The following is a 17,083-nucleotide window of genomic DNA, read 5'->3' as shown; positions in this document are numbered from 1 at the left end:
CAGTGTCCTAATGGACATGTGTACAACTAGGCTTAAACTAGACAACCTAAAGCCTCCAATGTACACTTAGGTTTGTTTTACTAATTGACAACATTAACTAAGAAAGGCGGGGTATGCATGGGTGCCTTTCTTAGTTAATGTATACTGCATACGAGAAACCTGTGAATGATGCACTATTCTGGATATGCATTCAACAACCGTTTGACCCACTCAAAACATTGAACATTACAGGTGAGAAGTGCTGGCTCTATGTCAATTGATGGATGGGACACTGTATTTAAATGTACTTGATTTGGCTCTAATAAAGTAATGGGTCTTTTTAATTATCACAGCTTTCTACAGGGCTTTGACTGGGACATTTCTGCATCAATTATTTTCCTTCAGGCCACATATGCCCTCTTCTGGACATGGCAAATAACTGCTTGACATTGGTGTCACTGCATGTACAGTACACTAACCAGGCTACAGTAAAGCTATGCACAGGGTAGCAGGTAGACATATGATAAGAGAAAGTGAACCACTGAATTAAGACAGTCTCCCCTCACTGTAAGCAAACATGCAAATGGCCTTCTCTGAGTGGAATGCTTTAAGTCTACCACTAAATGTACAAACTCTATATTTGCCTATTTGCATTTCTTTTTGGGCAACTTGTCAGTGTCTATTTAAGCACTTGAAATACATGTGCTTCAACACTGACAGATGACAGTAAATGTGTAGAATGATTTGCGTTGCTAGAATGTGGTGCAGCACATAACATGATGGCTAACAGCTGATGCAAATGGTTCAAATGTTCTGCTTCACCAAATCATGTGGAGGACCAAAGTCCAAGCTGGCCTCTTCATTTTGGACCAAAAATGGGCTAATGAAGTGGAATTCTTTAAATATACCCATTGAACACCTTCAACTTCTTCTAGCAAAAAATACAAAAAAAATGTCTAGAAGAAAACTTAAGTTTCAAATACAAAATTACAGAGTATTCCTACTGTCCATAGTTTTTAAAGCATTTCAGGATAAATACATTCCTCCAACAGTATTAGGAACATACATTAGGGCTAGGGCTGGGCTATATGGAGAAAATCAGATATCGCGATATTCTTGTCCTAATACCTCAATGTCGATATTGTGGCGATATTATCAAGTTGACAATTGATGCTTTAACAAAATATCTTCACAATGAGATTTTAGATAAATAATCTTAATCTTAATAAACTTAATGTAGATATAATGACTAAGTGGGTAAAGGTAAAAATAATAGAAGAGCTAGAACAGTCTGGTACCGGAAATTGACATCACTTTACTGTAATGCAGCCTTTAAAACCAGGAAAAGACAACACTTAAGCCACTTACGATATTCAAAATCTAAGACAATATCTAGTCTCATATCACAATATCAATATAATATCGACATATTGCCCAGCCCTAATTATGGCAACTAAATAATGAGTTTACCTTGTAGATGATGGACTTTGCATTAAGGAAAAACAGTTCAATTGTGGCATTGTCCTTCAGGTAGGATATACTCTCTATGTAGAACCTGTAAACATAGAAGGAAAAGCTTCAATACATACAGTATGCAACAGCAAAGGGAAATGGTTGACCATCAGTCCAAGAATAAGATCAGTGAGGTTTATTATTCATTTGCTTCAGAAACAAAAATAATATAGGAGAACGAGTTAAACATGGAGGCTATGTCATGTGAACATATAACAGAAATGTTGCAATGGCCAAAGTGACCAGAGGGGGGCACACCATACCAAATGCTGACCCTGTATACCAACATCCTTTCACTTTCACCCCTTAAACCAATTCCCCCTCTCCCAATGAAGGCTGGCAATGATCCATTATTAGTTTGTTAGTGTGAGCACATTCCACAATCTGAATGCACACACCCACACCCACACACCCACACACACACACACACACACACTACACTGAATGTGCACATGATGCACTTCGCACATTGTTTGCCTCTCTGCATCATCAGCAGTGTGTAGTGATTCCACACGCACATACAGTACTTACACACACACACACACACACACACACACACACACACACACACACACACACACACACTGTCACACACTGGAGAGAGAAGCATAGTAACCCACTTCTGGCAGAGCAGTGAGGAAGAAGCTAACATAATAATGCAGTCTAAATTTAGCTCATGATAGCATGCAGAGCCAGAGGGGAGCCATGATGGTTCACTAGGAAGCTACTCGTTGTTAGCTCATCTCTGGTGGAAACGTACACCGAAATGTAACATATTAGTAAACACCTTCCAGTATATGACTTGATGTATCCCTAGTTCCCTACAAGTGTGTATAATGTGACCTAAGCACATGTTCCCATGAACACACGTGAATGAATGTGTCGATGTGTGTTTGTATGAGTGTATAGGTATATTGAGTGAGAGTGATTGTGGGAGGATCAATATTGGGGGGCTTAAATCGCATTACCTATTGAGCTGCAAGAGAGAATGAGAGGAGCCCTGTCAATATTCAGTGTGAACATTTAATTAAAGCCCCAGTGTTGATGGGACATACACACACTGCCAGCACAGCAGCAAGCATGCAAAAAGGCACCCACTGAATCAGCAGGAGGTGGGCATCTGCATTGCCGAGCATATTTGGAACACACACGTCACACAAATACCACATAAAAATGCAAATACATGACGGGCATGCACCTGCGCAGACACAGACACACACACACACACACACACACACACACACACACACACACACACACACACACACACACATAGTGCTAATGAAAACAATATGCTCAAATTGATAATGGATTCAGGCCTGACATTTGGGCTGAATGTAGTATAGTCCTGAATCTGCGTATGTGTGTGTACATGTGACGAAGAAATAGGGTGGGATGTGTGTGTGCACGTAAGAGAGGGGGGTGTAGTCAGTGTGACATTTGGAGAGATTGAGGTTAGAGATTGGACTGAACTGCGAGACAAAAAGGGGGATGAAGCATCAAAATGGTGTCAAAGTTCACAATGTCACAGCAGCACGACCATATCCTCAAACACCTATTAGTCTATGTAAATACACACAGTGACCCCACCCTGACCATCACAGACACACACACACACAGTTATTTTATATGGTTCTATGGCTGACCCAAGAGAGAAGATAGATAGTAACCTAACTTAACTGAAATAGCGACGATGGCTAAAACAGCAGTAACAGCAGCCAAATGTACTTATCTGCACATCTATTGATTATATCACTGTCACATTGCACAATGATACCATTGTTCGCTAAATAGTCCACAATAAGTCTATGTGCTAAAAATACGATTTTCCTATTTCCAGTCCTCTTATTGTGTCGAGACCGACGAGCTGTGTCGCAAATGCCTATGTGGAAATGACTTCTCTATGACATTGTTTAGCGGAATCAGCAATGTGCGTCACGTTACTATTTATGTTGTTAAAGGGTAACTACCGTTTTTTTCAACCTGATCTGGACCCTGTTTTCCTATGTTTTTGTGTCTAAGTGACTGATGGGAACAACAATCTTTGAAATTGGTCCAGTATTAAAGGAGAATTCCGGTCGATTTCAACACGTAGCTCTGTTGTTTGTAAATTTGGAGTGCTGTCAGTAGCGAGAAAAACGAAAACAATCGTTGCTGCCTACACCGTGTTATCCTCCTGCTACAGTTTGCACCCAGGAGGCTGAAATAGGGCAAGTTTTAAATGTGCTTTTAGCCTCTTAACATGTTAGAAATGTCATTACAAGTGCCTACGCATGTGAAGTGATTCCTTCCGAGTGAACACAGTGAATCTGACTGCAGTAGATGTGAAAGAAATGCATAAATGTTGTTCTAAATCAGCTCTGTTTAGTTCCGGTGTTGAGACGGTAAGACGAGTGCTTCGGGACCGTCTACAAACTACAACAACGAAAAGAGATACAAAAATATTTTTAAAAAATAGGCATATGCTTATTTTTTAAAAGTAAGTGCTGTAGAACAACTAGCAGGATACAAGTTATAATTGAGGTAAGTTTGGAGACACTACCTCAATGTTTCCTTTAGGATTTATTTTAGCAGTGGGGGCAGGTCCGAACTCCCCCCCCTCCCCCCACCTTTCCAATGAAACGGAACATAGAGGAAACACTGCTACCTTATTTATTTAGTTAGGACAACATTTATGCATTTCTTTCACATCTACTGCAGTCAGATTCACTGTGTTCCCTCAGAAGGAATCACTTCACGTGGGTAGGCCCTTGTAATGACATTTCTAACATGTTAAGAGGCTAAAAGCACATTTAAAACTTGCCCTGTTTCAGCCTCCTGGGTGCAAACTGTAGCAGGAGGATAACACGATGTAGGCAGCAACGATTTTCGTTGGCAAAACGAGCACTTTTGTGAAGGTAAATACAAGCTAGACAATTGCCCTATTAACTTACATTGTAGCTTGTTTCGCCGCTGCCGACTGCAGCGATCTCGCTTAATACCGGACCAATGTCAAAGATTGTTGTTCCCATCAGTCACTGAGACACAAAAACATAGGAAAATAGGGTCCAGGTTGAAAAAACGGCAGTAACCCTTTAACCAAGACTTAGTCCCTAGGGTGTATATCAGATCATAGAGATATGTTGGGGGCAGAGCACACCAGTGGACCCAAAACAAAGCCAGGTGCGGCACCCTTTTCTTGTTTATTCAATAGCTTATTGAAGATAAAACACCCACATACACACAAACAAAGAAAAACACACACACACACACACACACACACACACACAAATGTGCACCCTTTGCATTTCTGTCACAGGTTATATACACACACATGATCAAGTGCCTGTGTGTGAGTCAGGAGTGTTTCATATACTGTATGAGTGGGGCCATTGTATGAGCAGTGCAAAGGGCTAAGAGAGGAGTATGGGATTGTAGGGTTATTTCATAACCCTTCATAATAGCTCAGAAGAATTGGCTTCAATTGAGGGGACGACTCTAAGACAGCAATAGCAAGAACACACTGCAAGGACACATGCCTCATCATAGGTTGAATCATGTACCAGAATATTTTCTACCATGTTTAGCATTACATTGACAAGTGAACATTTTACAAACGAGTTTCCAACAGTTGTCATAGTGCTTCTGCATAAAAATGTATAGTACTACTAACGTAGAGATAAAAATGGTACGGCTCCTCTCTTTATGGGATTCTGCCATCTTATTTGGAGTATGGCGGTCTCAGTCACTGCAAAGCTATTTGACGGGATTTACATGCAGCACATACAGATGAGGTCTAAGAGGCTCATGATTGGCGGAGAGGCCCTGTGGCGGAAGTTAAACACCAGGGTCAAAGCAATTTCATAGGAGCATATCATAACTAACCTTGTTAATTTTCTTCCTATTACCATATGAAGGCATGTGCATGCACAAACACATATACAGTACATACACTCGCTCCATCTTTCTTTCTCTCTTCCACAGACGTTCATACACCGTCTGCAATCAGAGAACATGGCATGCGTAAGTTAGGTGAATAATTTAATAAAGAAAGACTTACCTGACACAGAAGTAGAGGACAATGGGACCAGACTTCTTGGGGAACTCGTGTTCTAATACCCTGCGGTCCAACTGCAGCCAACTAAAATGGCCCCTGAGACAAAACAACAAAACAATCAATGCTATTATTATTCAGGGATGTCTGAATATCCAACAAGGATGGACACAAATGTTGTCTAATCACACTGAACATGTTTTCCTTAAGCCTCCACATTTCTATTTTCCTGTTACCCCCCCCTTCCTTTTCTCTATCTCCCTCCAACCAACAGGGGGAAAAACTGCAGAGACAGCTTGTCACCCTGGTAACCCTGCATGGTCTCCTGAGCAACATCTCCCTCAAACTCTCCCTCCTTCTGTCTCTGTTTCTCAATCTCTCTCACTCTTTCCCTCACAAATGGCCTCTTTGACCACTGAGCGGACAGAGCTGAGTTGTCTGCTGTCCTCAGGCACACACAACAAATATACACATCATAGAATTAGCCCTGGGGGACTACACGACTGCAAAGCTGATACTGCTTTACTGCACTAACATTGGCTACAGTATGTGTCACAGCCATGTAAATGCAATGGAGCAGAGGTCAGTCTTGCTTGGCATCAGTGGGTGCATGAGATAAAACAAAAAAGAGCTAAAACAAAGGCCATGGCAATGTTTGCCTGTGTGTAAAAAATGTATATGTTTGCATGACTAGTGCTGGACTATGCTGTGGTTTTTCAGTCTTTTTAGGTCACCAAACACAGAACATATAATTTGAATGTAAGTTTTGCATTTCAAGTCACAGTTCTCGTAGCAAGCCTTCTGGCCGACATAGACCTGTGATCCTTTGCTATCCCCAGAGCAAGGTTATCGTAGCCTCATCATAACATTCAAACGCTTTCTAACTAGGGATTTCATCATATATCAGTTTATGGTTCAACGTGATATTCATGATCACAATTATGTTATTTTAACTTGAATGAAGGTAGCCATCCCCTTTTACTTGGCAGTAAAAGATGAAAACCGTAAACTGGATATCTAGCTTTTCTTTTTAAGTTAAATGTGAATTTTTTTTAATTCAAGAGCCATTTCATACCTAAATAAACCTACAAAAAGAAATATAATAATATATAAATATAATAATATATAAAGGCACTGGTAATGCTAATTTATCAGGAGAACAGACCAAAACCAACAGCGACATTTCACTGTAAGAGTTCTGAAACTGTATCTAAAACTCAAACAATGAACTGGGAACTGGAGTTTTCATAGCGGTGTTTCTGTTCATGGTGCAGCATCTTGCTAATGTTAACTCTATGTATTTGACAATACCGTTTGTCTTTTCAAAATACGTGGGTACAATTCAAGTATTATTTCTTTGCATAATGTTGGAACTAAAGTAATACTGTTTTGTGTAACAAATAGGTCTTGGACAAGACATATGGAAACATGCTGAAAGCAAAAATATTTTTAAATAATAAACCCAAAGCTGAAATCAATTACATGTAAATGTGGTTTGGCTTTTTTGAAGTAACTGGAAACCAAACCTGCTACTACACATTATGCCTAAAACTTGACAGAGAATTCTCAACTGCAGTCTTTCCACCTCTGTCATCTATGACTACAACTGTGCTGACCATGTCATTATCATTAGTTACAAGCCACCAAGAAGTTCACAGAAACAGACGATACTGTACACTCCACTTTAGGGCCTTGTTTTGTTTACCAGCACAACTGGTTGCACCTGAACTTTGATACTGACTTTGCCGATTGTCTGCTACTAGTCTAATATGTCCCACATGTTGCTTTAACAATTCTGTTGATAGAAACTGACTATCCAAACATGAGTGTAACTGTTGATAGCCTGGGTGTAGTTGCGGTGTTGTGGGGAAGCACTGACAAATCCAATCCAACAAACAAGATCAACTGAAGAGATAGTCCTGGGCTACTGATACACCATGTGCAGTAGTAGAGTTTAATGGCATTAGTATTTGAATGTGACTTACGTTTCGTCTGTGTATGCAATTCCAAAGTACTCCTTCTCCTTGAGGTTGAAGTGAGAGGCCACAAGGTCCAGCAAGTCCTTAGCCATCAGCTTGGGCTGCAGGGGGACAGAAATATTAGTATTGCTCTTTTATGATTTTACATACCAGTTCAAACTTTCCCTGTGTGTGAGTGTTGCAGTTTATTTCACTGTAGTTTAATTGGAACACATGCATGTGTAGAGCTTTATGTTAATGTATTCTATCAGCTATTGATTTACTGCAATGACTAAGCATTCTGACAAACACTGGGGGAAAGAGCAAGAGAGGAGGAGATAAATAAGAGAGAGAGTGCGAGAAAGATGGATGGAGTGTGTGGATGTTGCTGACAGTGCAGGTACCCTGCCCTTCCCTCCCTCCCTCCTTTCCGCCCGTCTGACCCGAACATCTACTGCAGAGTCATGGCTCTGGGCTCAACCACTGTATTGTAGGGAGAGGGCTGCAGCTAGCATTAGAGCTTTCTAACTAGTTAATACTGTGGAATACTGTTCAAGCTATACTATGTGATGACCACCTCTATTCATCACGACATTCAGGGCATGCAGAGCATCTTAAAGCCAAGCAGAGGCCGGGGACTGCTGCCATATGCTGCTGGTTTGTGACATCCTGAGTAACAGCCCGCCCCACCCTGAGGTCAACCATGGGTGTGCCTCGCTGCCTACATTTTCATTACACACACCACACACACACACACACACACACACACACACACTGGCCTGAATGCAAAGGTTCTGAGGGCAGAAAAGACAGATTCAGCACATACAGTAACATGGAAACACACACACACACACACACACACAGATAGACAAATCTGCATGAACATATTTTGCACACAAGAGCCCATTCACAACATGCATGCAGCCCGCTCACAACAGACAGGAGGTATGTGTTGTGCTATGCATATATACTCAACATATATATCTCCCCCTGCACAACTACAACTTCAGTAACAGAAGGTACTGAGAGCTATTTAAAGAGAAGGAGGTGACATCATACACACGGCAAGCACACACACACACACACACACACACACACACACACACACACACACACACACACACACACACACACACATACACACAAAACTCCAATGACCTAGATCTCATATAAGCACGACGCCTACAGTGATCCTGCAACAGAAAAAGGTTCTGGAGTGAATAGATAGAGAGGAGCAAACACAGGCTGATTCTGACTTATATTCCCATGTATCAGATTTCTGCATCAGATAAAAGTGTTACTGTAAATAGAAAAAAAAAACATGGCTACTGTAGTAGCTGGTTCTGTCTCTATGTCCATTTGATCTAACCTTACTACACCCTATAGCATTGGTGAATTATCTAGGAGACTCCCACACTGCTGTGTTATGGAATATTGAGGTTATCATTAACAGAACATCTTTCAAATGCATATTCACAGTAGGAATGATAAACTCACCTATCTCAGCAAAGAGAAGATCATGGACATTCTAAATTGTATTTATACTATGGTTGCGTGTAGTTAACACGAGTGGTGATTTAAGTGCTGACCTTATCTGTGTTTAAGTCGCATCAGTCTGACACTGGTTGTCCCGTCCACAAAGGCTCTGATTCGCTCTGTTGTTTCTCCAAATGGGAGAGCAGCGATTCACAAGAGCGACACTAGATCTCTTTGAAGTACTCAAAAACGTTTTAGATGTGGAAATTTAAGGCCTGGAGCAGGCTATGTTTACAGTATTAGCAGTAATACATGTTTTGGTTCAGTCTGAGACACATGCTGTCGTGGTCTCTCATTACCACACAGCCGTCAACTGCCTTGGCAACAATATCAAATCACCGACATCCATGCCACCACAGCATGACAAACAACGAGCGGGGGACAGGGACACATGGACACATACAGTAAACTGTTAGAAGGATGATATGGAGAGAAAATGAGCCCAATAAACACTGAAGGACCCCTGTAAGGTTAAGCTGAGCTTCTTGCCTCAATATTGTTATGAATACCAAGCAGACTGTAAAAATCAAATGGGCTGCACTGGATAGTATAATTGAGTTTGGTTCCCACTTCAAGTGACGACTCGCTTCCTAACGCATACCCACATCCAGACGCTACAGCTTATCTGTGAGATGGCAGATACCCAACGGATGTGTAATAATGTTGTGGGAGATACCAACAGGGATACAGACAATGAATGACAGGTAATATAGTAAGTGATATGGGACACTAAACACACACAATTGAGACACACTCCAGATATATACAGACACATACAGCATACATACATACAAACACACACACACACACACACACACACACTATGAAGCCATCTATCAGACTGTAAAGCTCTCTGCTAGCTTAGACAGCATTACTGCTAATAGACATTTAGCCTGTGCCTCCTCAGCAGCACAGGTAATTAACAGCATAGCAATTACAGGGAGGTGCAAGTGAGGAGGAGACCCCCAGACAGGTGACAAACACACAACAGTAGCTCACTTGCCTGGCTGGCAGCAAGTCACGGCCCAATCTCTGCAAACAGCTAGTCAGGCCCTTGGCGCCTTCAGGATTGCTCAGATTTATGGGACGCTAACTGATTTATCAGTGCCAGTCCTTAAGATTCCAGGGTTGGGTAAGGAAAAGGTGTTTAGCCACATGCCCTACATGTTTTAATAAATAGTACTTTGTATACAGACTTATGCTGTAGCACCATACCATGTCACAGTGAAACCCTGAAGTGTCTCTTTATTACATCAATGTAGAGTTCTTCATATAAACATTGGCATGGAAGAACAAAACTGTTACACAGCTTAATACCCCATTCTCTTCAACCTACACCACTCTAGCCTTAGGGAGTGATAGCCATATGACATATATATTTTCACCCAGTGGTGTATTTGGTGGTTAGCTTGCTTTTATTTTTACGGCCTGGTCAATAGGTGTGTTGGCCTTATGGCACATAGTTCCCTGCCAATGAGGCGTTGCTCCATAAAAAAACCACAGAGGACACACTATCAAAGGTAGGAGGAAGGGGATGAGGAAGAGGAAAAAGGTGAACGGCACTTCTGGGATTGAACAGCTAGTCAATGTTACAAGTCAGTGACAGAAATGAGACCCAGCCTTTCAGAGGCTAGCTGGCTGGAGCACTTGGCATGCTACAGGAACTTAAATGAAAACCGCAGCAGGACTGACTTGGCCACACTGCTGTTAAATGATCAGTGAAGACATGAAATAGCCCAACGGAGTGTGTAATACTGGAGTTCTGCCGTAATATTTGAAACATGACTGTGTGCAATGCTTATGAATTATGAGCATCACTCCGAGAAATCCTTTTTTTTGCAAACAAGTGGAGGTCCTGACTGTTTCTTAGTTCACCGGAACACTGAGAATAACATCCTAATTCTCTGTGGTCCTACTAGCAACTTACTGGCCTACTGAGAGAGAGTGAGAGGAAGAGAAAAAAAAAAGAGAGCAGTATCCTGATTTATATGACAATGGTTTGTTAATAACATCCCGTCTTCCAGACGTCTCTCTTGCTAATACCATTGCCAAACTTAAAAAAAAAACATTAGTTACCTTGTGTATAGTATGTGGTAAATAGAACAGATTTTCTCATTCACAAGGTATTCAAGTATCTGTTAAACTCTTTACATAAACAGATTACTTTAATGTTTTTATTCAACTCTTTAACTCTCTTTTTGTTTATTTCCTTTCTTGATGACCAAGAGGATGAGCGGAAAAGATGATGAATGGATGAGATATGGAGCTGATGCAGCTGTATTTTTGGAGATTTAGAAGGAGACAGAACCGGTGCAAGTAAAGGCAAGGAAGGAGCTGAGAAAGGAAGATATGGAAAATGAAGAGGGGAAAGTCAAGAGAAATGGAAGAGGAACAGAGAGAAGTACCAATTTGAAAGAGAGGATCAGCTCTGGCAGAGTAATCAAATCAGAAAGTCAGCAGACCTATCCTCGGCTCTCCCCTCCATTCCCATCCCTTTAGTGTCATCTCCCGTCTCTCCATTCCTGAGCTCTCATCTCACTTTTCTCTCTCTCTAAACCTCCTGAGTTTCTGTGTCAATTTTTCTATTCTCCACTTGCTCTTCTTCTTCTGTTCCTTCTTTTGTCTTTCTCTCTTTTCCAGTGGAATTGGGTAATGGTCAGACCCAAAAGGGGCTAAGGGAGGTTAGGAAGAGGGACGGAGCCTCTAATAAAATTGCTTCAGACTTTAAAGCCAAACCATGATCTTATAGATGATGGAAGTGAATGTCATCAACAATCAATGAAGAAAAAGCTTCCATAACAGCGTTTAACCTCAACAGATATAGAACAGAAAACAGACCTGAGCAGATCTACAGTAGTAAACAGCTATCTAAAAAGGGTAGGGGCTTTAAATGACAAACAAGGGGAAAACAGGTGTGTTGTGGGCGCTGCTGCCTTTGGCCATGACTGCAAAAAGGCTTCAGTGAGGATTGTAGGCTGAAAGTGTGTGTGTGTGTGTGCGTGTGTGTGTGTGTGGGGGGGTAGCATGATGCTTTGTTTTTCCTAGATGTTTGGAGGATAGGATGGAGCATTGTCAATTACACAAAGATGTTTAGAAGATAAAAGGGAGCATTGTCAATTACACAAAGTACACACAGTTGATGTTTTTTGTTAGATGATTCCAGCATTTCTGAGGCATTCTGGGTAGGCAGTAGGGATGGATGATGAAGAATGATCAGCGAAGCATGAGTTTAGGGGAAGTAAGAGTTCCTGATGATTAGGACTGAACTCTGTATTGGGATGCAAAGCTTCTACAGGGAGAGTAATTCAGGGCAGGGTCTGTCGCATGCAGCCTTGTGTGTATTTGTGTATGTGTGTGTGTGTGTGTGTGTGGAGAGATCAGGTGAGCATCAAGAAAGAGCAACGTCATCTACTGCTGACCAAATTTCCCTTGGTCAGCAGTAATCGAGTCTCTTAGGACACAAGACATCACTTCTCCCTCGCTCTGAGGAAATGAGAGTCCACAAAGAGAAAGGGAAGAAAGAGAAGGACGAGCGAAAGGGTGGGAGGAAGAGAGACTCACCTGTACAAGGAGCTCCAGCTTCCTGTCGTCCAGGAGATGGACCTGACATCGCCTCCCCTCTGTCATCTGAGAAAAGGAGACAAAAAGACAAGGGATGCTTGTTTATAAATTGATTACAGATCAAAAGCAGGGCTCCACTGATGCCAATTATACAAAGAAATGTACTTATATTTCCATATAACAAACAAGAATCAATTCGTATGGGTGATGTGCTGTATGGCAAGCTTGGTGTGTCCATATGTTATCTCAGTGAAGTCTTATTAAAAACATGTAGGGCATACGGCTAAAAACCTTTTCCTTGCCCACCCTTGGACTCTTAAGAACTAGCACTTATAGATCAGTTAGCGTTTCATAAATCTGAGCAATGAAGTCTTAAAGTCTTAACAAGGTTAGCTGACCTAACTAGACAATGGGCCAATAGAGACGATGACTGCGCTGCTCTCTTCCTTGCTGACATTTCTAGCATTCCTCCTTAAGCAGGAAATCCATTATCCATCAGTGGACTACAGTGACCACAATGAGTAAAGCTGCCTGCTGATGTTCACTCGAGTGTTTGTCTGCGTCGTTGATACAAGGTTTGCTGAATAGAGCTGCAAAAAACTATGTTTGATACTATTCGTCTGCCAAGTTCAGGTGTAAAGCAGGTGCAATGATGAAACAGTCAACTGTGAGAAATTTGCGCCACACACACACACACACACACACACACGTTAGACCAAATATTTTACATGACTGACAAAGCCAAGGCAATTCTCCAAACCTGTCTAAAAGTTTGCTACTGCGTGATGAAATTCAAACAAACACAGGATTAAAGTTAAAAAAAAAATGCACAGGAGCAATAAAGTCAAGAAAAGATGTACAAACTGGGCCAGAGTATTCCCCCATGTTAGGGTCTGTTTGTTTGTGCTGGTGTTTTCAGCACATGTGGAGTTTCTCTACAATTTAGCAGGAAGCTGGGACTCTGAGGAACACAAACACCCCCTGGCTCCTCCCACACTTCCCTCACATCTGTGAGATGGGGAGGGACACCGGAGGGGAGGGGGGGTTGGGAGTAGGAGGTGGAGGTGGAGGGGTAAGAAAATGTTAGAGAAGAAGGAGTAGAAAGAATGGGGGAGAGACATCCCCATAGATGCCACCATATATTGTTTTATATCTTTGGATGCTGTAAACACGAGCATGAGCGTAACCGGTTTGTAACTCTTCACCACAGGGATCATATTGGCCACCTGAGGCCTTTGCAATTTGGGTAGGGTGTGTCCATAACATGGGTATTACAGAGCTCCTACTTTCTCACCACTCGTGCCAGCTTGCATCCAGGTGGCAAGTTGGAGGTGAGAGTTTAGCAGAGAGCTGAAGATAGCAGAGAAAGAGAGGAAGAAGAGTTACAGCATTGGTTCTCAACACTCATCACTTTGTGAACCCGGCTAAATGATTACTGGTGTATGTGTGTGTGTGTGTGCGCGCTGTGTGTGCGGCTTCTAGCTACTTTGAAGGGTTTGGTTTACCCTCCCACTCACCATTGATCTCCTGTGGTTTGACGGTTTAGATTGGGTGCACCTGCGCACACAGTGACATACACACACCCACACCCACATCCACACCCACACAGAGACACAGACACACACATTTTCCAATATTGGCTTTTGTTTTCATCTCCCACCCTCCTGTCTTGGAGTTACATTTCCTTTCCAAAACGTTTCATGTTTATACTGTATACAGTGGTTTTAATTAATGCCATGTCAACTGAGTAGAAGGTCAGTGGTGCAAACATAATTCCATAGATTAATTCCTGCCAAAAATAGTTAATATAATAGCCCTGAGTCAGTATAATGACAAAACATCTTGCGTATCTTGTCTGCATAATACTTTAAACTGCAATGCAGACAGTGTACACACACACTCACTGGCACTCTGCTTGAGGCACCTGGGAATAGTACAAATCTTAACGGCAAGGTAACAAATCACTGCCTTAAGGCTAAAATTAGGCAACCCAATCTGGCAGAGACAGACGCTTATTGGTTTTAGTCATACAAGTCACTTTGTGGTATTGGACACATGCTACTGAGTTTCTATCCACTGTGAAACCAAATGTAATAGAGTTTCTATGAATAGCTTCTTGTCATAACAGTTGAAAAATAGAAAATGTGGATACTGCTGCACCATGACATAGTTTAGACACACAGTTCATTTTATTTCCCTTTTCACATGACAAAATTCGCTGAAGATATTTACAGCATCTTGACACTGACCTCTAATGTATGTTGCAATCATCATGACATTACAATGTAGTAGTACAATGTAGTAGGTTAGAACGCACGTGCTACTGGCAATATCACTTTGCCCTGGTGTGTGATTCATGCTATCCACCAACATTTCTGATCCATTACTAGGCAGGTTTGAATTGGCTAACTTAGCTACATCCCCAGGCAGGCCTGACTCACTGGCAAGAAACAGTGAAATTAAAAGACAAGACATGAAAATAAACAACTTATAAAGCAGCCATGTTCACAACGTTTCATTATTTCGCTGGAGCTGGCACAAATTACAGAGGCACACACAAACATACAGCTGACAGTGATGCTTTGGTCAGTGCTGGCAACGGTACCAACGTTATCATTAGTTAGTTACCTTGCAAACAAGCGCTCGCTGCGAGGCTCCCACAAAAACAAAACAAAAATCGACTCCAAGAGGAAGAGAAAATAACAAATTATTAATCCCAGAAAGAAACGAGTCGAGTTACTGCCAGAAAATCGTCAAAAAACACCCCCCCGGCCGGCCTAGGGGAGGAGGCACATCAGCATCCATGTTAGTGACCATTAGTTAACGTTAGTTACAAGCGACGCAGCTCGCTGTGTCTTCCCTGTATTCTCTAAACGCCACAGACACGTTATATCTCATATCTTCGCCATTCAAAGCTAGACTCAGCGCTAACTAACGGCGACCGTGTAGCGTTTTCCAAGGCTGGCTTGTCTCCCTCCTTCCGAAAGCAGAGAGCGTCTCACGGGGCTAGTCCTGGTCGACCACCCGCCCCCCCCCTTTCGCTACCGGTACCGTGCACAAACGGTGTGTGAATGTGCGGATAGCAGGAGACCATACCAACGGTCAGCAACCGAGGGGGACGACCGGAAGAAATGGCTACGATTCCAGCCTGCCTTCACTTGCCAGCTATGTTTCTCGCTGTCATCGGAGTTGCTTCGAAAACACGGGAATAATAGAGGCAAGATGTGGGGGCGGGGAGAGGAGGAGATGAGGGGAAATTTTCTGCAGCAGCTCACAGCCATGAGAAACTGCAGACCTCTCTCTCTCTCTCTCTCTCTCTCCGTGCGTGCGTGCGTGTGTGTGTGTGTGTGTGTGTGTGTGTGTGTGTGCCTACAAACCCAAACAGACATCTGTGTCAGCAGAGCACACCAATAGTCTGTCTTTAAAACATAACAAGGGATGCACTGCTGATACAGTAAGCAGTGATCAAAGTCTGCCTACTTAAAAAAAGCAGCTGTACTTTTTTTTTTTTTTTTAGAAATGCAGGCTTTGTGAGTGAGAAAGAGTTTCTCATCTTATTACTTTGGCAATACAGTTATGCCATGTGTATTTTGATGGGCCTGAAATGGTTAAATGATTCTGCTAAAAAAAGAGAGTAGGAGATTCAGTTAGATCTCTACATCCCTGGTTTGGGATGTAGAGATCACTCTCTCTCTCCACCTTGTCACTTCCTGTCTGCAGTTTTAAACACAGATCTCGTTGCTCTCAAGCTTGGCTTGCTTGAATGATTTCTGGCCTTCAGTCCACTGCAGCCGTTAGACTGACTTCTTTTTTTCTGTATGACCTAAATTGGGCACTTGTGTTCACCTTACACAGCTGGAGCAGCAGCCGTTGAAACCACCAAGTTGTTAAAATAACAAAATCAGCCCAGTTTTTGGTACCATAAATAGATATTAATGTGGGTTGTGTGAAGGCAGGGCTAAGCCTATACCTATACTGTCAATGAAGTATTTGAATGACTCGGCAAGCATAGGCTAGTCTGTTTTCTATTGTTGTATTACAACATGAGTAATCCCTACGTTATGAAAACTGTGAGGCCACATGTACAGTATGCACACATATGTAGTACACCACTAAGCTGTCAGCCTCAGTGATACTTTACCATTTGTTGACTAAAGGCAGTCTTAACTTCTCCGATAGTCATAAATACAGTTTGTCCGAGCCAAATGCAGTTGCACCAAATTTGTATATGACAGGAAATTCATAATCTTAAATTTGCAGGATTCATCAGAAATACTCTCTTCTCAGACATTAAGCAATTGAATGTGCTTGGCTTGAACAGTTGTGTTGCTACCATAGCTTATGTTGCAGGCCCTAAATCATCAGCTTAGTTTGCTGAATAGAATGTCACATGAGAAAAAAAGGTGGTGTATCCTTACCCCCTCCCTGCTGGATTTGTCTGTTTCTGGATATTTTTGGCCTGTTCCAGACACCGGAAACTGGCCTGTCTAACTTAAACATCTCC

The 17,083-nt window shown here is 42.1% G+C and overlaps 1 protein-coding gene across 10 annotated transcripts in view; it reads right to left on the bottom strand.

Annotated features, from left to right (window-relative positions):
- Positions 1-17,083, bottom strand: part of frmd4a (FERM domain containing 4A) — a 103,179-nt gene that overhangs the window by 24,248 nt on the left and 61,848 nt on the right. For 8 of the 10 annotated variants that reach the window (XM_028584814.1, XM_028584810.1, XM_028584806.1 and 5 more), the window contains exons 2-5: positions 12,580-12,645; positions 7,510-7,604; positions 5,531-5,623; positions 1,450-1,534 (exon numbers count right to left, since the gene is read on the bottom strand). In XM_028584814.1, the coding sequence (XP_028440615.1) occupies positions 1,450-1,534; positions 5,531-5,623; positions 7,510-7,604; positions 12,580-12,645 (339 nt within the window). Of the gene's footprint in view, positions 1-1,449; positions 1,535-5,422; positions 5,494-5,530; positions 5,624-7,509; positions 7,605-12,579; positions 12,646-15,207; positions 15,817-17,083 lie in introns of those variants that run through there. The other 2 variants (XM_028584813.1, XM_028584815.1) reach the window with 2 other exon arrangements.

This window comes from Perca flavescens, chromosome 8 (genome assembly GCF_004354835.1).
Source record: "Perca flavescens isolate YP-PL-M2 chromosome 8, PFLA_1.0, whole genome shotgun sequence".
Lineage (NCBI taxonomy): Eukaryota > Metazoa > Chordata > Actinopteri > Perciformes > Percidae > Perca > Perca flavescens.
This window is presented reverse-complemented; position numbering and strand designations above follow the sequence as displayed.